General features: G+C 37.7%; 1 protein-coding gene across 1 annotated transcript in view; it reads right to left on the bottom strand.

Moving 5' to 3' along the window:
- The window catches only part of DISP1 (dispatched RND transporter family member 1), a 148505-nt gene that overhangs the window by 35764 nt on the left and 87904 nt on the right, over positions 1–24837 (bottom strand). The window contains exon 3 of the mRNA XM_040985726.1: positions 15592–16120. Coding sequence (XP_040841660.1) covers positions 15592–16103 — 512 coding nt within the window. The 5' untranslated portion in view covers positions 16104–16120. The remainder of the gene's footprint in view (positions 1–15591; positions 16121–24837) is intronic.

Genomic DNA, 24837 nt, shown 5'->3' with positions numbered 1-24837 from the left:
CTATAAAACAGAGATAACACTAATAGTTCTGAATTCTTTGAGTTCTTTTCAGAATTAAATCAACGAGTTCTTGTAAAATATAGCACAATGCCTAACATTTAGTAAGGATTCAATAAAACATTAGTAGTGTCATAAATTTTAATTATGACTTTATGCTATAAACATTCGTTTTCTTCACCTATGACACAGTAAAGTACATGAATATTTCATAATTAAAATTTTACATAGATATTATTATTCAGAATTATAGAATAGTTTAGAATATTTTTAGCAATAGTAAAATTTATTAAAATTCTTTCAAAGGTAATTTGTTATGAAAATCACAAATTAAATAAACAAGATATGTGTATAATAGTATATTAGGAAATAATTTAAACATTATGTTACCAAAATTACAACTTTATTTTAGGAAAAACTAAATATTCTTAACTGCTTGCATGTCCAAACACAGGCAAGTACATAGTTAATGCAGAGGCAATTCATAGCTGGTTATATTTTTACACAAAACCCATATGTCTGCAGCTGAGAGAAGATAAAATATACCATTTCAAAATGCTCATCTCTTCCCATTTTAAAACCCTGATGGCAACTTACAACGGTCTAGTTAATAGTATAGACTTACTTTACAATAGCGAAACATTGCTTTTTAAAACTTTTTAAAAATTGTGACTTTTAAATAAAAAATCGTGGAATTATTTTGATTAAGGATAAGTTAAGTAATTTTAAAACCACGTATATTAGAATTTTCTTTAAAACTATATTGGATGTGTTTAAGACAAACATAAACTTGTGATTATGATCATGTCTGTCTTCAATAATGAATATCAGCCTTTCAAGCATATAAATTTATATTCTCTTTATAACTGACAAGAATCAGTCTAAGGAGGAAAATAGCACAAGTTTTAAGACTTCAGTGACTGATGGAATCTTATGGAATCTTACGAGCAACTCTCCAGCTGAATTTCCTTTGCAGTCTCTTATTTCTATCTACTGTAAATCCTACTGAAGCATTCAGTAGCTACTGATTAAATGGAAACAAAAACCAGAAAGGCCTCGCCTCCGATTTAGTTGTTAAATAATTTGCAACTTTCCCCCAAAGACATTAAGCATATTTGTAAGAATTTATGGTGAAAGACTGTAGATTAAAACAAACAAAACGTATTACAAGTACATAGTTATAAATCCTCCATTTCCACCAAAGCTTTCTGGCAAGAGAAAATACTTGACAAAATCACCTCTTTAAGGACGATGCCACACAGCAAAGCTGCACGCTCCCTGGATCTGCTTAACAGTGACTTCCTTTAGTAACTGCATCCCTAGCCCACGAGGACAGTTCTACGTGTCACAAAGAAAACATGTTCTGTGCATGTTTGTGGATCCCCTATATGGGTTCCAAATCACCACAGAAGTTGGAACACATTAGACCTTCGTCTAACAGCTTCAGTTCCAACTTAAGTTGAAAAAAAAAAAAAACCAACCAAACAAAAAAACTTGGCTATTAGTTGAGCCACTTTCTAAAAAACAAGGAAGAAAGGATGCTACTTTTTTACTTCAGTCAGAAAGAAAGGAATTGTGTTATACCACAGGTCTTCAAAAAAGTTCATGAAAATTATATATTAATTTCAAAAAGTTTTTGCACTAAAATTAATTTGTTTTCATTTTTCTTTTTTTCTAGTTTATTTCCTTCTCCCCTCCACGCCCTTAAGATTGATTTATATATTTGAAAGCCAGAGTTAGAGGGAGAGGGTAGTTGGGGGATGGGTAGAGAAGAAGAGACAGAAAGGAAGACAGTAAGAGACAAAGAGGGAAAAGAAAGAGAGAGACACAGAGAGAGAACCTATCTGTTGGTTTACTTCCCAAATGGCTGTATAGTTGGAGTTAGGCCAGGCCAAAGCCAGGAGACAGAAGCCTCATTGAAGTCTCCTGTTAGGGTGGCAGTGGCCCAAGCTTGTGGGCCTTCCTCCATTTCTTTCCCAGACATATTAGCAGATAGCTAGACTGGAAGTGGAGAAGCCAGGACTTGAACCAGCATCCACAGGGACGTTGATGGCACAGGTAGCAGCTAACCTGCTATGCCACAACAAAGGTCCTTCTATTTCCTTTCTATTACATTTTCCATCAACTTTCTGGATCCCCTCATACAAAACAGTAGGACTGGCAGGGAGAGGGAGGTCTTGGGTGTCCTTTTTGTCTTACATAATTATTTCTCCTGAATATGAGTTCCAAAGCTCAGTGGATCACTAAAAGCACAGCTGTTCACTCAAAGCTGACAGAAGCAGAGTATGGGAAAGTCATTTTATACACATTTTATCTCTGCCACTTATTAGCAGAAACAGATAGGGGCAGTATGAAAGGTCAGAACACCATATCGCTCTGGTCCTGTACAAAGCACACTCTAAAAGAAGGATCTAAGAATACCCTTTGCCCCCATTTTTTGTGTCACTCTTAAGAAAATAGTTTAAAACAATTAAAATTCTGAAAAGCACAATCAATTAATTTAAAATTCCTTTAAAATAGTTAAAAGGTAGCTCTGACTAAAAGAAAATAGTCTCTCTTGCCAATGAAGTTACATTTGTCTGGTAAACAGCACCATGTGTTACATTTTAAAAGTGCACTAAATTATAAAGTACTTACCTTAAACTGAAACCTTTCCATGCTAGACTGTTGCTGCGAGCCCTGCACCAAATAGGCTCCATGAGGGTATGGTATACAGTATTCTTAATAAAATGTGAATAATAATCATTAATAAGAGAGCCAAAGAAAGCTCTTAAGGAAGCCAGAAAAGTCTTAATAAATTTAACTAACGTAAGAGCATGGAATGCTGGAATGAAGTCTACAATCCTGAAGCCAAAACACTCACAGACACTAACATTCCTCCCTGAGAATGTTAAGCTTTGGGAGGAGGTCAGGGGTAAGGAGGTGAAAAAGAATCATTACAATATGGAACTCAATGTAGGTTTCATTCTAGGTGTTAGAGGGAAATACAACAATCAAATGCTGTGTTTTAATAAACCTTTCCTAGGATTGCTTAATGACTCAGGTTTCTGCCAGCCCATTTGGTAGGCCATGGTTGACAGCTAAAAAGCCAAGTTCTAGACTAGCACCTAAAAAACTAATGCCTAAAATACTGACTGGGAGGAAAAAAAATATGTCTATTAAAGTTCCACATTTTATAAAGGTAGAGGCAAAGAAGCTATTTTCTCTTTTTAAAGTTCTCAAACACAGAGTGCAGAGTGATCTCATTATTCATGGAGATCTGTCATCTTGCTCCTCTCCAGAGCTACAAGTCTCCTCCTCCCTGAACTACCCTTTTTCCTCTGGAAAACACACTTTCTCCCTTAAAGGGAAACTTCTAGTGCCAGGTCAAGGAGTTTGAGGAAATTGGAAGACTTCTGAGCAGAGGAGTGACATAATGAAAGCAGTGTTTTAGGAAGGGGAAGGTGGGCAGGCCTAAGTGACCACAGACACACAAATAGGGTCCAAAGAAATGAATGTGCTAATTGTCCACCCGTGCCTCTTACCAGACACAACAAAACAGTGTTTGGAAGCAGTACATTGCTTACATTCCTGGAGAAAGCATCATGCTTGAATCTCAGAGCTCTGCAATATTCAAACAGGAGAAAGAAACTGATTTAACTAAATCAACCAACTCAGCTAATTCACATAGATAAGGCATCAAACTGGGCTGTAGTCTCTCATTTTATCCTGGCTTCTGAATTCAAAAACAAAGAAAAAAAGCCCAGTTATTTAATAGGAATTTAGGATTCACCCACTAATTTTAAAATGTGTTGATTGCTTATAAGGCCATTTAGAGTGCATTTGCCTCAATGCAATAGCCATCTCGGAGCTGACCAGAGTTGAACAAACAGAAAGCCGATACCTGGCAAGCTCTCTGGGGTACACAGTCTTCCTGCCCTGTCCCATCTCTCCCTTCAAAAAGAAGTCTAGAAATCAAACAAAAAAGCAGCTCAGAAGCTCTGAGAACAAGGGTCTGCATACGTATCTTTTATTCTTTGTTCTCATCACCAATGAAACCATCAAAAAAGAAACCAATGAATTTGCAGTGAAATCCTGAGGATAGGAAGAAGTATCCCCAAAGAAACATCTGAGCACCAATGACGCAGCAGCATATTAAAAGAAACAAGGTCTTTGAAACTTTATCCGATCACCTCAAAAATATATCATTACATTAAATCAGTGCTGCCTAATTTTCATTATTATATCATCACCTCATAAAATCAAGCTCTGTATAAGGATTTGATTGCTGCTTATTTTTTCAATTCACTAATTAATTTTTTGAGTGTCTACCAAGTACCAGAAATATCACTAGGCCCTAGGAACATAAGAGAGTACAAAAGACGGCTTAAAACGTGCCTATTTGGCCTGGCAATAAAGCTACACTTGGCATGCTGGCACCCCACCTTGAAATACCTGGGATCAATTTCCAGAGCTATTCTAGCTTCCAGTTTCCTGATAATGCCTCTCTGAGAGACAGTGGTAATGGTTCAAGTGGTTGTGTTCCTGCCACCCACTCAGGAGACCTGGATCGAATCCCTGATTCTTGGCTTTTGTCTTGGTCCATTTCTGGACATCGTGAGCCTTTGTGAAGTGAACTAGTGAATGGAACTCTTGGTTTCTCTGTCTTTGTTTTCCTCCATCTCTCTCTTATTCTCTCAAATAAATCACTTTAAAATGGTTTAACAAAATTAGGATGATATCTGTGCATGAACGTTATCAGAGCTAAACATTCTATGAAGTAACTGAATACTCAGTAAATGCTCTGTGTTGATTACACAATATTCAAAATCTGCTGTCTTGGAAGAGCAACTGCCTTGGTCCTATTATAGCACATTGTTCTTCACAGGTCCAACAAGGTGAATGCCCTGTGCTGCCTTCTCTGGCCTTCTAACACAAAGAAATGCTTGCCCTGCTCCTGAGCACACCTTTTCCTGAGCACTGGCTCCTGCAGGCCTCCTGTCCTTTTTTTTTTTTTTTTTTTTTTTTTAATTGGAGCCGGAATGATGGCCCATCTGGCTCATCCCCCACATTGTAGCACCAACATCCTGTTTGGATGCAGTTCACGTTTCAGCTACTCCTGCATCCCATCTAGCTTCCTGTGTATGTCTTGGGAAGCAATGGAGGATGGATGGATCACAGCTTTGGGATCCTTCACCTATGTGGGAGACCCAGAAGGGGATCCTGACTTCAGATCAACTCAGGTATGGTAAAAATGAATAGATCTTATATATTTTTTTTAAACTGGGGCCTGTGCTATGGCACAGCAGGTAGTTCCACCTGGGAAAGGCAGAGGGAGATGGCCCGAGTGTTTGGGCCCAAGCTTTTCACATGAAGCTCGTGGCTTCTGGCTTCAGTTGGCCTAGCCCTTGCTGTTATGGACATCTGGGAAGTGAACCAGTCTCCGATGTGGGTTCAGGGACCCAAGCATTTGGGCCATCCTTCTCTGCTTTCCCAGGCCACCAGAAGAGAGCTGGATCAAAAGTGACAAAGCCAAAATTCAAGTCAGTGCCTATTCACATATGGTGTCATATGAAGTGGCTTCAAACCCAGTGCCACAATATAGTTCCCTACTTGGATATATTTTAAACTTCAAGATATTGGTCAACTTAACTTGTTTTTTACTTTGAAAATGTAATTTTATAGTCAATTTTACTAAAAAGAACACAAAATAGTAAAGCAATCAAAAAGTTTTCTTTCTTTTTTTTTTAAGATTTATTTGATTTGAAAGGCATTACAAAGAGACAGAGAGGAGCAGAGAAGAGAAAGATTTTCCATCTGCTGGTTTATTTCCCAGATTGCCACAATGGCCAGAGATAGGTCAGTCAAAAGTCAGAAACCAAGAGCTTCTTCTTGGCCTCCCCCACAGGTGCAGGATGGATCACCTTTCAATGCTAACAGGTGCATCAGTGGGGAGCTGGATCAGAAGGAGAGCAGCTGGGACTCCAATCGGCAGGTGGCCATATGAGATGCTGACACCGAGGTTTCACCACTATATCACAGTGCTGACCCCAAATCCTCCTCTCAATGTTAAGTTCTATAAATTTACTCTAAATTAAGCATAATAATCTACTTAAGTCTGAAAAAAAAATTTTAGGTGATAACAGTTGCCTAGAATTAAAGATGTGGCTGACCACAGCCATGTCTTTTTATTAAATCTTGCTGTATGCCATTTATCTTACAGCCTTTTATAATCATTTTAACCTATAAAGGAAAAGGAGAAAACTTGAGCCATTTCTTTTTTTATCCTCTTCACTCTCAAGTATGTGGTATTATGGAAAGAGGTTAAATAATAACACATTTACCTCATTCCAGACTATTATACTGAATCATTTTATAAAACAAGGGGACATTGTTTCCTGACATTTATCATTAAGGCCAACTATGACCAAGGCTCACATTCTTTTTTTTATTATTTACTTTATTTTTTTAATAATAATTACATGGTTGATCAGGGTAAGAAGGATCAAGGTTTAGGGGAAACTATGTGAACTGATTGCTTCCAAATTTGCTATTTCTTCTTGTTGTTTCTGGGGAAAGGGGCAAGACAAAGCGGAAACCACTCATGACTTTCCACACATTCCAGTACCCAGGGATGAGGAACCACCACCTTATATCAACTCAGAGTCTCAATGTGTACATATTCTGAGAGTTCTATTCAAGTAGTTTGGATAGTTTTGAAATACCACCGAGTTCACTGATTCAAGCATGATGTCATCCTCCCAATGTCAATTGGCTCCATTCACCACAATTATTTTGCTGTCATTGTTTGTTTGGGGTAGTTATCCAGTTTGTTCTGTTCTCCTTCTTCTGTTACAGCACCAAATGTGCTGCCATATTCTCATTTTACAACAGGGCCTGTGTCCATTGCTCCACGTTTTGCATTAAATAGGACATGTTCTTGTAGCCAAGTCCAAGTACCCAAGCCAGGTGTCCCAAGCATTGCTGGATTTCCCTCCCCACGGGCTCACAAACCTGGCACTCACCTAGTAGGCGGACCCTGATATTCAGTGCAGGTGACCCAAGCTCCGCTGGATCCCCCAACCCTGGAACTCATGGGCAAGGCTCACATTCTGAAGTTCTTCACTCAGCGCAGTGAATTTCATGCAGCATAGCACTCTAAAATCTGTGCCTTCATAATATGAAGGAAAATGCTAAAGCAAGTTCTACTAATAAAATAGTCAATCTGACCACCAAACCAACACATTGGCAAGCATGCTCAGAACATTCTAAGTTTAACAAACATTGTAACTTTTTCAAAGAAAGTTAATTTGACCACCTTAAGGAATGTAGAAGCAAATGGTGGTTTTAGTAAAATCTAGATGAAATCTTACCAGACTTCCAAAACTAACGATCATAATCAGATTATATAATTTGTACAAAGCATAGACTGTGAGGCTGGCATTGTGGCACAGCACATAAAGCTGCTGTCTGTGATGCTGGAACCCCCATATGAGTGGCCAATTAGTCCCAGCTGCTCTACTTCTGATGGAATAGGGAAAAGCAGTCAAAGATGATCGAGTTCTTGGACCCACACCACCCATGAGAGACCTGAAAGAAGCTCCTTCTGGATACTGACTTTGGCCTGGCCCAGTGCTGGCTACTGTAGCCATCTGGGGCACAGACAGCAAATCTAAGATCTCTCTCTCTCACTCATTTTCTTTTTCTCCTCCTCCCACATCCCTTTAATTTTCTCTTTCAATGAAAAGAAAAAAATTAAAAAGGTCCTGGAGTGATGGCTTAGTAACTAAATTCTCACCTTGCAAGCACTAACATCCCATATGGGTACCCTTTTGTATTTCAGCTGCTCCACTTTCCATCCAGCTCCCTACCCATGGCCTGGGAAGGCATCACAGGATGGCCCAACGCCTTGGGACTCTGCACCCACATAGCAGACCTAGAAGAAGCTCTTGGCTTTTGGTTTCAGATTGGCTTAGCTCTGGCTGTTGCAGCCACTTGGGGATTGGACCAAAGGTTGGAAGATCTTTCTCTGTCTCTCCTTCTCTCCGTACATATTCCTTTCCAATTAAAAAAAAATATATATATATATATGTTTTTAAAGCAAAGGCTCTGAGTTGAGGCAGAAAAGACCCATGTGGTCTCAATATTCCTTTTTCCTCTTTCAGAAGTCAAATTAGTGACACCTTCCCAATTCTTTCCTCCAGGTTGATAAAAGTGTGTACATTTATCAGAAAGAATAAAGAAGAACACATCACATATTTGTTCAAACCATGTGTCAGTAGTTGCTTTATTTCAGAAACAATGCCAGCAGGATTAAGTACAGGTAGCAAGCAACAACAGAAGCAGAAGAGAATAAATGGAACAAAAATGGAGAAGATGGGGGGATTACTACTTGATGCCAGGTACTCTGTTAAGGGCAAGATAGCTGCTGTTTCTTCCATTTTTTTACAGGCTGAGAGAGAGAAAGACTAAATATTTACCTAAAATCGCAAATCTAGTCAACAGTACAGCCAGGATTCAAAGATGTCGTATGTGTTCCAAAGCTCATGGTGTCACTGTGTCATGTTAAGCAGTGAGGAAAACAGAGATGACTGACAAAAGAAAGTGAAGATTATGAAGTAGCACCAATTACTGCTTTGAGAGGGAGGCTGTATTTATCTACCCTCGAGAAAAACTCTGTTTTTATATTTGTATTTTATATCCATTTACAAAAACCCCAGGCAACTCTAAGTTGAGTAAGTGGATACATTTGCCTTTAAATTGATCTGACTATGGTGTGCAGTGCCTTTTGCAGGATGTAATAAATGGCCTCAAGAAGATTCTGAAAAACATTGCCTACATGGCACACAATTGTAATACAATGAAGCTGCTTTACATTTTTTGAAGAAAAGGGATTTTTACGTATTAAATAAAGTATAAAGCAACTAAACTCCAAACCAGAAGCACATTTATGAAAGGGGAATCCACTGTCAAATGTTGCTGTTTCTCTATGATACACAAGTTCCACTTGGGCCACAGAGTTTGAAGAGGGATCTCTGTTGTCTTCATAGAGCTCTGCCCAGTAACTTTTTACAGGAATGGAAGCGTCCCATATCTGTGCTGTTCAAAATGGTAGCCACAAATCCCATTTAGCTCTGCCTGCTGACAGTGGTTGGTGTGACTGAAGAACTAAATTTGTAATGTTAGTAGATTCTACTGAGTAGCAAAGGTCTATAGAAAGCAGTTTATTCCTTCTTGCAAAAGCCACCTGCCGAGTAGCCCTAGAGAAGTAATGATTTATGTCAGCAAATAAAGACAAACGATTATTTCACTACTGCTAAAAGAAAGAGTCAGAACTGATTTGTACAACTGAGATGTGCTTTTCTTTCTGTATTAATACAGAAGCCAGACCTACCGTCTGCAAAAGTACTTGTGTTCTTCTACGCTGCAGAAAATACAGCAGTTAATTCAGACAATACTACTTATCTAAGCCAACAATTAGCCTGTGGTCAGCCCACGCTAATATATAAATGTCTTGTTCACATCACTTTCATACCCTGATGTCAGGTTCATGCTCGCAATTTTAACTTCTATGTCTAACACCTAACAGTAAGTACACATAAGGTACTTAGTATAGTAAGTGAACAATTAACCAATTAACCAACACTTTCTCCATTCACTGCTGTAACATCTTACAGAAGCATTTGGGAAAAGCAGAAACTCTGGATTCTGTGCTAACACAAGGCCATGTCATGCTGATGATAAAGTATTCAGAATGAGTGAGAAGAGAGGACACGGTGGGTCACAATAGGCCGGACACAATGAAGTAACACACCTTGGGAAATGATACTTGTGGTCTACTCCTACTCCTAGATGTTGTGATATCAAGTGAGTGAAAGGACAAGCTTTCAAGTGGTAGAGTTTATCTCTTTTAACATCCTCCCCTAAAATTCTAAATCTTTATATATAAGACAAAGAGGCTCCTTTATAGAAATTAATGTCCTTAGGAGAAACAAAACCAAACCTCTGAGAAGTCAGAAAGTAGAAGAGGAAAGAACAGAAAGAGAAAAATAGTCACAGAGTATAGGGCAGCAAAGGCAATGCTTAGTTTACCTTTAACAGGCTAAGCTAATGCTGGAGGGGAAGGGTGTCCACAGTCCCCTGTAAACCAAGCACTCTTCATCCTGTGTAGCTCTAATTCTTTAGGGTGCACAATAAACATTCAAAGTGACTTGTTGTCTATGCAATCACTTCCAGAAAAATAAAATGCATTTGGCAGGTCCCCAAGAACATCACAGATTCCCTATCATGATGATGAGTCGGTGGCTCTGCCAAGTATCATTTATGGAAACCTTTGTGGCCATTGAGAGCGTTTCTTTGCAACACTAAATTATAAATAGAGTTTAGATTAGAAATCTGGTATGCTATTTTTGGATGGAGAACTCCTTACTAATTGCACAATAATACCATTACCCTGTCACTTTAATATGGCAATAAGAAGATCCCAAATGAATAATCCAATAAACCCAAGTGGAATGTGACTGGCTCCTCAAAGGCCTTTTCCAGCTCCCTTTAGGAGAAAAACAGATCACTACCATACAGCCCTTCAGATAATCGGACTGCAACTGCATTTAGGATACAGAATTAGGAAAGTCTTTCTCTCCTGACCACCCTAACAACCCTCTCATCTAGCAATCTACCCTTTCTTAAATATGCTTTTATTTTTTAAAGCCTTCCCCTTAAAATTTTCTGCAAAATTTCATGTCCCTTTATTAACTTCTAGTTATCCTGTAAGTGCTGCTCCAATTCTATTCTTCTTAGCTAGATGGTTCCTAATTTCACCCACCTATAGGGACCTTACCAGGATCCTGCCTACCTTGTGCTTGTGAAGTTTTTTATTGCCTATACCACAAAGAAATGTTTGCTTTTTTTTTTATATCATTCTACTTACATCCCAACTTCCCAGGGATTCTGATGATAAGCTAAGTTTAGGACTTGCTGGTATAAAATTTGTCTTGAAGCAGGCATCGTGGTATGGTAGATTAGAGGAATACTGTGACACTCGTATCCCATATTCCAATACAGTTTCCTGCTACTGTACCTGGGAAGGTAGTGAATGATGGCCCAAGTAGTTGGATCCATGCCACTGATGCTGGAGACTTGGATGAAGTTCTGGCCTCTTGACTTTAGCCGGGCACAGCCTGGGCTGCTGTGGGCAACTTGGGAGTGAACTACTAGATAGGAGATCTCTCTTTGCCTCCCCCCTTTCTTTTCATTCTGCCTTTCAAATAACTGACTGACTGGATGAATGGACGAATAAAGAAATAAACAAACCTAATAAAAGGGAATATACCTCTCAGTAGGGAGAAACACCCATCTTTTCATTTGTTGGTGTTCTCAATTAGCCAGTTAATGGCTGAGCAATGGGTATGAGGACATCAATGTATAAACGAAAAGCTTAAAGCTCTAAGATGAAATATAATCTGCTAATTATGACAGGGCATACTAAATGTGACCTTCTCCATTATCTTAATTCTATACACCAGAAGATTAAAAGAGAACTTCAAAAGCAAAATACAAAAAAATCAAACATAGGTGATTGAAATAATGAAACTTACAGAATGATCTGTTAGCTGGTTGAAAATTAAGGATGAAATTGAGCCTACTATATTACAGAAAGTAGAGAAAAAGGGTCATGGCAATATCAATAATGGAAGTGGCAAACAGGCTAGGTCAAAGTTTTCTTTCATTTTCATTTGCCTTATAAATGGCAGTGAGAACTGGGAGCACTTCAATCCTTGATCTCTATACTTCTAGTGTCATCGACCTTTAAGATGGCTTTAAGATCTTTAAGACCTTTAAGATCACTAAAATAATGAGAGATCACAATCCACCTTATGCAGTAATTGCATAACACTACATTATGCTTTAATATTATCAATAAAAAAGGCTTTACAGAAGTTCTAAAACACAATTTAAGAAAATAAAGGGATTTAGAGAGCTAATGTGCCTGGAAGAGACTGGTCAGCATGACCTTTTGGTACTGCCTAGGATAATAGGCACAAAAGACAGTGAAGCATCATACAACATCCTCATCTTCAGAACTTCTTTTTGAGAACATCTCATGTGGACTCCTTCAAACTGTCCTGCTCTCATGCACACAGTGTCTCTAGCCATGTCTACATTGGTGTCTGTGGATTATTTACTGATTAGGAAAAGGGACTTAAAAATTTTGGTTTAGTGCCTTGTCCACAGCACAACTTAAGGACACTGTTACTTTCCCTCTCCAGTCCTATCTGGAGGTTCAAAGCCTTACCTCTGTTTACTTTGTGCCCTTTTCCTGTCTTCTTCGTATTAATGGATGACACTTCCTTCTACCTAAGTAGTTGCTCAAGCTAGGAAACTGAAAGTCATTATGGTTCACTGTAGCCTCCCATCATGGTCCACCAGCCAGACCTAATTCTTTAGCAAATCCAGGAGATTTTACCTCCTAAATCTCTCCAGAAGGTTTTAATTCTAAATCCTGATCCAAACTGCCATCATTTCTCCTTGGAAGGCCTGCAAAAAAAAGCCTTTTCATGATCTTCCTATCTACAAAAGTCCTGTCTCAGAACAATCACCTCCCTACAAATGCAAGTGATTGATCCTTCTAAAATGTAAACTTTGCCATGCCTCTTTTCTGCTTAAAAATCTATAATACTGTATCAATGAGCATGGCATATCCCAAAACAAGAAAAAATAATAACAAATGTTGGTAAGGATGTGGAAACACTGCAAGTTGTAGGTGGAGATAAGAATGTAAATGGTGCAATCACTACAAAAAACATTAGTGCAGTTCCTCAAAATTAAAAACAGAATTGCCACATGACCCAGGAATTCTATTTCAGGTTTGAGCATTCCCCCAAAAAGTGAAAGTTAGGATTTGAGCAGGTATTCTCATAGCCACATTCACGTCAGTATTATTCCCCCAGTCCAAAGGTGTAAGTATTTTTCAAGGGATGAATGGATAAAATATATATGTATTAAGACATGGTTAAATCTTGAAGACATTAAATAAAATAAGCCACTCAAGGACAAACACTACTGGATTTCACTTACATGAGGCTCCTAGAACAGTCAAACTCAAGGAAACAGAAAGTAGAATGGTGGTTACCAGGAGCTGAGAGAGGGGAGAATGGAGAGTTATTGTTTAATGGGTAGATAGTTTCACTTCAGACTGAAAAGTTTTGCACATAGATGGTAATGATGATGGTTTTAATAATATGAATGTGCTCAATTTCACCAAACTTCATACATTAAAATTGTAAATTTTACGTTACATACATTTTACCACAATAAAAAAAAAAATAAAACCACATGTGCAACAAAACCTGTAATGGCTTGCCAGTGAAATCGGAATAAAATCTAGAGAGTTCCTTAATGTAATTTCCAATGCCCTTTAGGATTTGGTTTCACCGTTCTTGCTACTCTCTCTTCTCCCAGGGTCTAGCTCTACTGAATTATGCTGCAGTTGGGCTCATAATGCCTACTGAGTCTTTGAAAAACTGTTCCCACTATCTGTAAGCCAGCCCCCCCTCCATTTCTCTCCATCCCTTTGTATGCCCCGATGGTAGTATTATGACAATATCATAGCTGCCTGATTGCTTTCCTGTCCCCCTTCTTAGAAGCTTGTACCTTGTCAAAGGTTAAAAAGTCCCAATTTGTTTGGAACCTCACAGCACAATAACTTGAAAAACATGAGCATCTATAATTCAATGAAAGCCTTTACACTGTTGTGTGTTGATTCCCTTTCAAACAGCACACCCTTATTCTGGAAGGTTATTTTAGCTTTTCATCATTCTTTCAGTCTAGGTAACATCAAAGGATATATTCTCCAGGGAAAAGTGTATGAATCAGAGTTTACACACAATATAAAGTAAATTCACCATGATTGCTGCAGCTCCTTGGGCCCAAGGATGGACATGCATGCCTATCCATTTGTTTTTTTAAAGTTTTTCATCCACTTGTTTTTAATGCCATTCTATTGAAGTGGACACAGAGCTCTCATTCCTTTCAAATTTGGTCAATGAGAAATACTAAGTAAAAATCTTGAAAATCTTGGCACAATCTGCCATACTGAAAGAACTAGGTATTTTCTTAGTTTTAATGCCTTGTGAATTTTTCAAAGAGGAGTAAACACTGAAATGTAGTCTTCTCTTGTAATCGGTATCCATATAATTTATGATTTAAACTGCATCTATACTCATGATTATATACGTATAACACACATAGATAACACACACCTATGTATATATAAGCTTTTTCCACAGTTTAATTCAAGATGCAGCATAATTTTGTCAGGGCATTTCTTGGAAGAAACTATGATGAATTAGGAAACTTCTTATCATACTTCTATAACTAAAAGGCTCTTGAACTCAACATGGCAAATGTGTCCAGAAACTACAGAGAAAGACACAGCATTCTACACCTGATAAAAGGAAAAAAAAAAAAAAACTTTTATCACTTAATCTATTCTGGATTTCTCTCTAAAGTATATTCAGTGAAGGCATATAATGGATCACTTCTCACCAATAAGATAAAGAAGTTCCACAACAGTGAGAGGAGTCGCAATAACATGCTAGGCCTAAATTGCCAGACACAAAGAGCTCAAACTATGACATCTCATTTACAGAAAGTTCTAGGAGCAAGTAAGTCTACAACAATAGAACTCAAAACAGTAACTGATTCTGGTGAAAGAGAGGGAATGACTGAGAAGGCACATGATGGAACTCTTTGGAGTATAGAAATGTCCATCAGATTGAGATACAGACTATACTACTTACATACATTGTAGTCAAAATTGATTTAAAGTTATACTTCACATCTCTATATTTCTCTGCATGCATAAATTCATTCTAACTTTCAAAACAATGTTTTCTAATTTTGTTTTAAAAACTCTATTATAGAAACAAGTAAAACAGCACATCAAAATATATTATCAATGTTTACCTGCAGCAAGTGCAACTTAAGCAACTATGGAAAATCACCTGAAAATCACATACACACAAAACCATATGCTGAGGCTGGGATAAGGATCGGCAGTGATAAAGATCTAAAACTGCTTTACAAACTACTTGTTAATGTTCTGCACTTCAACTTGAGGGATTTCATCTACTATAAAAATAACTATTGCTTTCACATGATTGGAACATATCAGTTATCCCTGCCACATGAACAGAAATCAAGCATAGTCACTCAGAAGCATGAACAATCGATTGGCTTCATAAAGGTTGGCCACAACTGATAATAGCAAATAAGGGACTCCTTTTTAAGTAACATTATTACATATATGTCTCCCATGGTATAATAACTACAACTACTAATAATAAAACTTTTTATTAAACTTCATAACTCAAAGTCTATCAGGGATTTCCAACCAGTTTGTAGGCAGACATGAAGGGAGAAGTTAACTAAGCAGTCAATGGATAAAACAGATCTATTACTTCATTTGCATTTTATAGCTTCCCACAGTTCATAAAATGTGCATTTTCTAAGTCCCCCCCCCCCCCATATAGTTTGCTCTCTTCTCCTCAGGGAAATAAACACCAGCAGTAACATTCCTGTGGAACTAGTAGAATGTGAAACGGCAGCACTCACCTGACACTGGTGAGTTGCACAGGCTGTTGCACGGGCTGATGCTGAAAATGGTCAGGCCACGGATGATGAAGGCAGAAGGATGGAGAAGGCTGAAGACAGCATGTGGCCTGATACACAGGTGAATGGTTTGGACACAGAGATGCAGAATACTCTGAGTGTGGCTGCATGCAACACGAGGCCAAAGCAGAGGGTGCTGCAGGGCCAGCCTCGGGATGGCACTCTTGGTGACTGTTATGGCTAGCCAAAGGATGATGGTATGGGCAATGATGGCAGCACTGGGATAACATCTGAGGTGTTCTTTGGTTGTCTACTGGCAGAAAGGATGACTTAACTGTGCCATTAAGTTGCAGGCATCCATTTGGACTCACTTTTGTTCTTGTTGCTTCTTTGGATGTAAGCTGCTGGGCTGCAAGGTCTCCATCACAGGGGGTGAGGGGATGAGGGTCGGTAGCACTGGTTGTGATGCTGCCATTGTTCAGAACCACAAAATCATTTCCATCGCTCATAGCCATCCTCCAATTTCTTGACTCTAAAAAGGAAATTACATAAATTGTCCAATTATAATCATTCAGGAAAATACATTAGAAATGCAAGTAAGATATTTAAAAGTAACTGTGGGGCTGGCATAGCTGCATACTGAGTTAAACTGCCACCTGTGACACTGCCATTTCATTTGGTCAAGACCTGGCTGTTTCACAATCCAGTCCCTTGCTATTGCCCCTGGGAAAGCAATGGAAGGTGGCTCGAATGCTCCACCCACGTGGGAGACCTGGAAGAAGTTTCTGGCTCCTGGCTTCCCCCTGGCCTAGCCCTGGTTATTATGGCCTTTTGGGACTGAATCAGTGGATGGAAGATCTCTTTCTCTGTGTTCTACCTTTCTCTCTATCACTCTGTCTTCCAAACAACTAAACCTTAGGGATAAATAAACAACTAGACAACTAAATATTTAATAAATAAAAGCAGCTGTTTTAAAATGAGTTCTTGCAGGAGTTGTGAGGGGGTGATGGAAACCCAATAGGATCTGCAACAGAACCCACCATACATCTCTCTCCTCCAGCTCCTTCAAGTACCTTGAGAACCCTCTTTTATCCCCATTAGTCACTTCTGTCCCACCTCACCTCTCCTTCCAGCACCTTTCTTCTTTTTCCTCCCTTATCTGACAAATTAAGTACTGCTTAAGAACTAAAACTTCATGAAGAGAGAAAATGGGGAGGATACCAGTATTGTAACTTTTCAACAAAAGCATACTTGGGTGTTCTGATTTAGGAGTGATGTTCAAAATGAAAGACACATATTGAAAGCATTTAGTTGCACAGGCTAAATAACTCAAATAAATTTAGGAATGCATTAGGTCTTAGAAAAATCTCAAAGACATGACTTTTTTTTTTTTTTTTTTACAAATTTTAATCATCAAACCAACTTAGGATATAGGTACAATTATTATTTTAATTTGTGTAGTGATGAAAGAATGCTCTGGAATCACATTGCCTAGATTTAACTATCTGTTATCTTCATGACTTAGAATAATTAATCACACAAAGAATCCTTTTTCTCAATTCTTCAAAAATGGGAGATAGTCAGGATTGGTTTCAGCAACAGAAGGTTTGTATAAGACTGTTGGATCAAAGATTGGAAAAAAAGCAAATGGAGTTGTTTTACAGAACCTTTTATATTCAGCTAAAGATTTTGAACTTTGTTTCATAGTTAGTACCAACATGACATAACTTCTTAAATTTTATCTACTGCTGTACTAAAATTGCATTTTCAGCTTATTTTGTGATTCAATGACAAGCATATAACAGAAATGCCAAAGTTTCTGCTACTTCTTAACTGTTACATAAAGATGTGCATATTTATAGGATATCCAGTGATGTTCCAATATGCTTATAGATTTTTTAATGTTCAAATTAGGCTAAACATGTCTGTCTCTTCAAACATTGCTCATTTCTGTAAGGTTAAAAACCTTCAAAGCTTTTTCTTGCAGCTTTTAAAAAGAATAGAAAGTACATTAGTATTACTAGTATTATTTCTAGTATCCCTACTACTTTAAATTAATATAACTTATTTCCCCAACTAACTACAATTTAGTTACCATTAATTATTTTTCCCATACTTTTCTTTCTTTCCTTTCTAATATATTTTCATTTTGAATTCTGAATTATGTGGTACAATTTCGTATAAGCTGGGATTTCCCAAAACTCCCATCCCCGACAGATTTTCCCCATTTTACTACAATAGTGTAGTCCTTCCTAAGGAATCATAATTCTATTAGTCTCTTATTTAGGTGTACCCCAACATTGTTGGTACAGACAATGTCAGGCAGTCCAGCATCCCATTGTCTACACACATCCAACAGTTTCATTTGGAACCCATCTTTCGTCTGAAAGCAGGGATACTTGTTCCATTATTCCCTCACATCTGAATATGATAGACCCCAGTACACCATCACTATATATTTCCATAATTGAGAAGCCATGAAACAAAGTCAAAAACTGGTATGCGTTAGAACGGCCACAACAACACATCCACAACAAATTACAGCACCGTGAAAAAACGCTCCACTGAGTAACCAATACATGAGTGACAAAAAGGAAACACAAAAGTCTCTTGGGAAAAATGATGCCCCCGTGTAATCCATGAGCCAGTGATAAATTCGACAAGAGAAAAGGAATTATTTGGAATAAACAAAACTGAAATAAAAAACATCAAAACACATGGGATACAGCCAAAAAAGGAACCAACCAAAAAAAAAAAAAAAACCAGTATGAATTGGATTATTGAAGTTACACTTTCCATGTTGGTTTCCTTATATAAGAGAGAACATATATTATTTCTTTTGTGATTGACTCATTTCACTGAGCATAATGGTTTCTAGTTGGGACCACCTGGTTGTAAATGGTATAATTTCATTCTTCTTAATAGCTGAATAACATTCCATGGAGTAGATGTACCACAGTTTCTTTAACCACTCTTCTTTGGATGCACATGTGGATTGTTTCCATGTCTTTGCTATTGTAGATTGTGCTGCTGCAAATATAGGATTATAGATCTCCTTCTCATATGCAGATTTCACTTCTATTGAGTATATTCTTAGGAGTGGGACAGCTGGGTCATATGGCAGGTTCATTTGCAATTTTCCAAGCACTCTCCATACTGATTTCCACAGTGGTTGTACCAGCCTATACTCCCACCAGCAGTGAAGGAGGTGCCTTTCTCCCCACATCCACGCCAGCAGGTGTTGTTAGCTAAGTTCTGAATATAGGCCATTCTCACTGCAGTTAGGTGGTACCTCAACGTGGTTTCCATTTGTATCTCTCTGATGGCTGGGGAATTTGAGCATCTTTTCATATGTCTGTTAGCCATTTAAGCACCATTCTACCCCCAACTTACAGAGGATAAAAATTTTGGATTTACTTATCAGTGAAATTATACATTACTAACATAGTGACTTCTTGTTCTATGGAAAACATATGACTTTCTCTTTAAGTTACTTAAATCCCAGAATAAAAACAAAATAAAAAAAATCAGCCAGCTGAATTTTTTGATAACCAAGATATCTGACACAAAAGCTTTATCCTCTAAATCAACTAATATAATGTTAAAAAAATTAACAAGCGTGATTAAGTTATGCACAAATTATTTTTCTATATTACATTTAACAAGTAATATAGCTTGTGTATCAGAAAAATAATACTATGGATGACATTTGCTTCAAATGAGAATTTTTTTTTCCTTGTTTCTTTTCCTTCATCAAAGTATTCAGGCCTTCAAAGCAACACATTTACATCCTAAAGCTGCCAATGAAATGTTTATCCAGTCAATACACAAAAGCAAAACCATCTCCTCACTCACCTAACCCACCACCCTCTGAACATACACACAAAATCTGGGATTTTATGTAAATAAAATGGGTCATTAAAGGCCAGTGATCTTTTCAACCCACACATGCAAGCAAACAAGCAAAGCAAAGCATCCACCAATGCTTTGGGAATGGCACTCTACTCTAAACAGGCAAACAGCTTTTGAAGAAGTCTTTCTCTAGTCTTTTCCAATCTCTAGGGGACTCAGGGCCAACCCAAAACAACCTACTCTTTTCAGTCTGAGTATATGGTAATCTAACCAACAAACCTGGATTACCCATTAAGAAAATTCCTACACACATTTTTACCCAATTTATAAACTATTCAAAGGGGGCATTTCTGGGACAGCTGTTGTGATGCCACTTAGGAAACACATATCTCATGGTGCTGTTTTAAGTCCTGGTTATTCCACTTGCAATCCTCTTTCTCTGGGAAGGTAGCAAATCATAGCTCAAGTAGCCGAGTCCCTTCCTGGCTTTTGGACAGAGCTTTGAGCAGCCCTGACTATTGTGGGCATTTAGGAAATAAACTAGCTGTTGGAAGAGCTTTCTCTATGTCTTTCTCCCTTGCAACTAAATGAAAATAAGTAATTTGTTTATTAAAGGAAGCAGCTAATTGGACAAACGCATCATATGCAGATATCACTGAAAGCATATGCCCTTGCCACTCCACCTGCAACCCATGTATCTGCCATACTTCAGCCACATTCTTTCAACTGATAGGACCTGCTGGTCTGAGCAGGAAAATCAGCAACTGTCTGTGCACTTTCCAATCCGAAGAAAGAAGGAATGAATGTTTCTAGTTTTTACCATCCCAGGTAGTGGATCATCTCAGAGTGTATTGTTTCACAGTTATTTCATTCAATGCTGCTGACTCTGACCCAGCTGTGTTACCTTAGTGAGAACCACCTAACAACATAATTTTTTTTTAAAGTGAAGCTGAGCTTACATAGAGTGCTGTCAACATCTAGCACCCTTCACACTATCCTGAATCACTCCAGACTTAACAATTTTACATGTTTCTCTAACTTTTAATGAAATTTGATCATTCTTAGGAAAGATAACTTTTAAAAATCAGAATCATAACTATCATTCCCTTCTATTTTATTGCAAATAAATGTAGTTACACAAGAGTTAAATATACTCTCGCACACCAGTAAGAAGCCTAATCACTATTTATAATGTTTTTTCCCCACTGCAATAAAATGCAGTTAAAGTGCCAAACAACTGACTTACAAATGAATTTTTGGAACACAATCTGTTTTGTAGCTTGGAAACTTCTTGTAATGAAGCAGGAACTAGTGAACAGTAAAAAATAATTTGAACTCTGACTTTGGCTTGTAGTTAAAACAAATCACATGAGCTTTGTCTGATTTAGTTTCTTTAATTAAAAACTGGGAGCAATCTATTTGACTTCAAGAATAAGCAAAAAAAAAAAAAACCCTCAAGGTAAAATTAATAGAAAGTCAAACCAGAAAAAAATTTTAAAGATTTTTTTTTTTTGGAAAATCAGATTTACAGAGAGAGAGAGAAAGAGAGAAAGAGAGACAGAGAGGAAGATCTTTCATCCACTGGTTTACTCCTCAGGTAGTCACAATGGCTGGAGCTAAGCTAATCAGAAGCCAGGAACCAGGAGCCAAATGCTTCTTCCAGGTCTCCCACATGGGTGCAGGGTCCCAAGGCTTCTGGTTGTCCTTGGCTGCTTTCCCAGGCAACAAGTAGGCACCTGGATGGGAAGTGGAAAAGCCAGGACACGTACTGGTGCCCATAAGGAATCCCAATGCATGCAAGGTGAGGATTTCAGCTGCTAGAGGCTACAGAGCTGGGCCCAAAGCCCGAAAGAAAAAAAATTAAAGACATGGCAGATTATTTATTTCTAAGTGAACCTCAAGAAATTGATGGCAAAATATTAAGAGATAAGTTTGGTGCAAAAACTCCTGGAAATCCAAGCCTCCCTACGTGAATCTAAGGAGGCTTATGTAAACAGGAGAGTAGTGAAGTTTTAGTCTGAAGTGATGAGTTCAACCTAAGGCTCATACAGAAAATATCATTTTTTCTTCAGAACTGAAAAAAATATGAAGAGAAAGAATCAGCCTGAACCTCTAATGATAAGAACAGGCAAGGATATAAACAGGGTAAGATAATAAAAATCATTTGTACAATCATGTCTACTGCAGCTCATTTCAAAGCAACTAACATATGGAATCCACTCAGATGTTCATCAATGGATAACTGGATAAAGAAAATGTCACACACAAACACTCACACACAGGAATACTACTCGGCCATAACAAAGACAGAAATCCTGTTTTTTGCAACAATATGAATGCAACTGGGAACCATTATGCTTAGTAAAATAAGCCAGTTACAAAAAGGCAAATATATTTTTCCTGATCTGTGGTAACTAATACACGGAGTACAAAATTTATAATCTATATGAGCAAAATCAATTTATGAGATTTTCTTTCTATAGACTTTGTCTATACTCATGAGGAACAGCTTTTTTTCCTACTTGCTATTTATTAAATTCCTTAAGCCTGTGTTCTTAAAGCTAAATGAAATTATGGCATTGTAAAAAAGAAAGGAACAATGAACAGGAGGGAGGGTAGGGTGAAAAGCATTACTATGATCCTAGAACTGTATTGTGAAATACACGGATTTGGTTTACCTTATGTAAACAATTTAAAATAAAAGATAGTAATAAGGAACTAAACAAGGAGCTCCTGAAAATGAAAATATCCTTTACATATCACAAACTACTGTGACAATATAATAATATGTATTTCTAATTGCAATAATAGAAGTTTAAAATAAGTTTTCTGTCTAATATAATGGCTAACTTTAAAAGCCTGCAGAATGCACCTCTACTTTTGAATAAAAAAAGATTCCCAATGAAACTGTTAAGTATGTCTTTATGATAGGACTGAACTTCCTCCCACTGTCTATACCTACAATGTCATGATATACTTATATAGAAGAATGATGGGCTTATGATTGTTGTTGAAGTACTATACTAATGGTATAATATAGGAGGAAAGGGGAAAAGGGGAGGACAGAAGAAGAAATCCCTGAGCCTAAGAAACTGTATCATGAAAAACAAAACAATATTTAAAAAAAAAAAAAAGCTAGCCCTATTGTGTGTGAAGCAATGGCTCAACAAGCTAATCTTTCCCCTGTTTTCACCAGCATCTCACCTGGGCGTGTCTTGCTGCTCCACTTTCACCAACTCCCTGTTTATGACCTAGGAAAGCAATGGAAGATGGCTCAAGTCCTTGCAACCCTGCACCCACATGGGAGAACTGGAAGAAACTCCTGGCTCCTGGTTTCTGATCAACTCAGCTTCAGCCATATGGGAAGTGAACCAGCAGTGGGAAGATCCCCCCTCTGTGTCTCTCCTCTCTGTAAACCTGCCTTTCCAGTAAAAGAAAAAAATTTAAAGCTACCTTGCTCTCCCCATAGCTGTAATACAAAGGCAATTCAAAATGAAAGTCATTCCTGGGGCACTAGCTTGTGGTGTCAAGAGCCCCACATCAGTTGCTTTAGTCTACTTCCTGCTAGCATCAATACAGTCAAATCCATTTGTCTCATGTTCCCTATTTCACCTTTCCAGCTAATGTGTTTATGTTGAGTGATTTAGCTCTTGGAAGCCACAAAGCTTTTGGCCAAGGATGGTCTTGTGATTACACTTGAACTGAGTGATAATAAAAAAATACACGGAATGTTTCTGGTTTTAAAACCAAAATTGTGCTTTCAATTGGCAATTGTGACATCTGTAGCTGAGAAGAAATGAAAGCTGATTCTACTAGTTACTAACTTTGAGAATCTGTGAAGTTACTTAAACTTCTCCTAACTCTTGGGTCCTTTTTAGAGCTTAATTTGTTGAAATGCAAATTGGTGCGATCTTCTAATAGAGCTAAAGACACTACTCACTGAAATGTAAAATATCTTTACCTTATGATTCATAATTCTAGAAATTTAGGCTTTGGATACACTTGAATGATGCGTGAAAATATACGTATGTACAGGATGTGTGTGTATGTATGTATTAGGATGTGTATGTATTAGGAAGAACAACAGCACTGTTTCTAACAGTAAAAACTAGAGACAATTTAAATTTTCATCAGTAGGGGGCTTAAATTCTTTCATACCCGTTCTTCAGTTTGCTGCACAATTAAAAATAAATGAACAAGTAAGATCTGGATATATTGCTATGGGAAGAAGTCTAAAGAACATCACTGTGTGTAAGTGAAAGCTCCACAGCAACTGATATGGTATAAATGCATCTGTGTATGTGCACACTTATGTGTTTTCAGTTTATAAAAGCATATGAGAAAATCATTTATAAAAGGATATGAGAAAATTGGTAACAATGTTTCATAATGGAGAACTGAACTGGGCCATTTGGAGGATTGGGAAGACTTTCACATTTTCCTTTCTATGTTGCCCGCCAACTTTCACTATAAATGCCTTTCTATAGTAATAAAATGTTAAGGAAGGGGACTGGTGCTATGGTGTAGCAGTTAAACTGTTTATGACACCAGCATCCCATATGGGCCTTAGTTCAAGTCCCGGCTGCTCCACTTTCCATCCAGCTCTTGATTAATGTGCCTAGGAAAGTAGTGGAAGTTGGTCCATGTGTTGGATCCTTGCACCCATATGAGATCCAGAAGCTCCTGGCTACTAGCTTTTGCCTAACCCAGCCCCAGTCATTGCAGCCATTTGGAGAGTAAACCAGCAAATGGAAGATCTTTCTGTCCCTGTCTCTCTCTGTAATTTTGATCTTCAAATAAAATAAACAAATCTTAAATAAATAAGAAAAATATTAATGAAGCAAAATGAATGACAATGAACAAAAGGTAATCATTACCAAATACAAAAAGAGGAACAAAATTATCTTAAAAGATAAGCCACTACTGTTTCTCTTTTGATATATAACTAACTGCTTTTGTACAATGAGACCTACACAATTTGTCAAGTCACTGAATAAGAAAATGTAGCAAACCTGAGAAGTTAGACAAATACAAACTATTCGGACAGAAGGTTTCATGTCTTTTCTCACAGCCCCTCCTTTTTCGGAGGATTAGTTATTAGACCACAGCTGACAATCACATTGAAAGGCAGAAGTCACTAGAGTTCTTCTTTTAGAAGGGTCAAAACAATTATATCCTACTCTTGTCTGGAAATCAGGAAATTTACACTGATAAAATGAATGGAAATCATGCTTCAAAGATGAAAAATATACTGACCTGTTCTAATTACCTCAGTAATCATTTAGCAAATCATCACTATCATCAACAAAAACTCAGATAGCCTGAGGGAACATCTTTCATGGAAAATGCTAGCAAAATGTTTTAGTTGCTATACTTTAAATTATGGAAATTTCAATC

Source organism: Ochotona curzoniae, unplaced genomic scaffold (genome assembly GCF_017591425.1).
Source record: "Ochotona curzoniae isolate NIBS_2020 unplaced genomic scaffold, NIBS_Ocur_1.0 contig_430, whole genome shotgun sequence".
NCBI classification, from domain to species: Eukaryota; Metazoa; Chordata; class Mammalia; order Lagomorpha; family Ochotonidae; genus Ochotona; species Ochotona curzoniae.
Note: the sequence above shows the minus strand (reverse complement) of the source record. Positions and strands in the feature narration are given on the sequence as shown.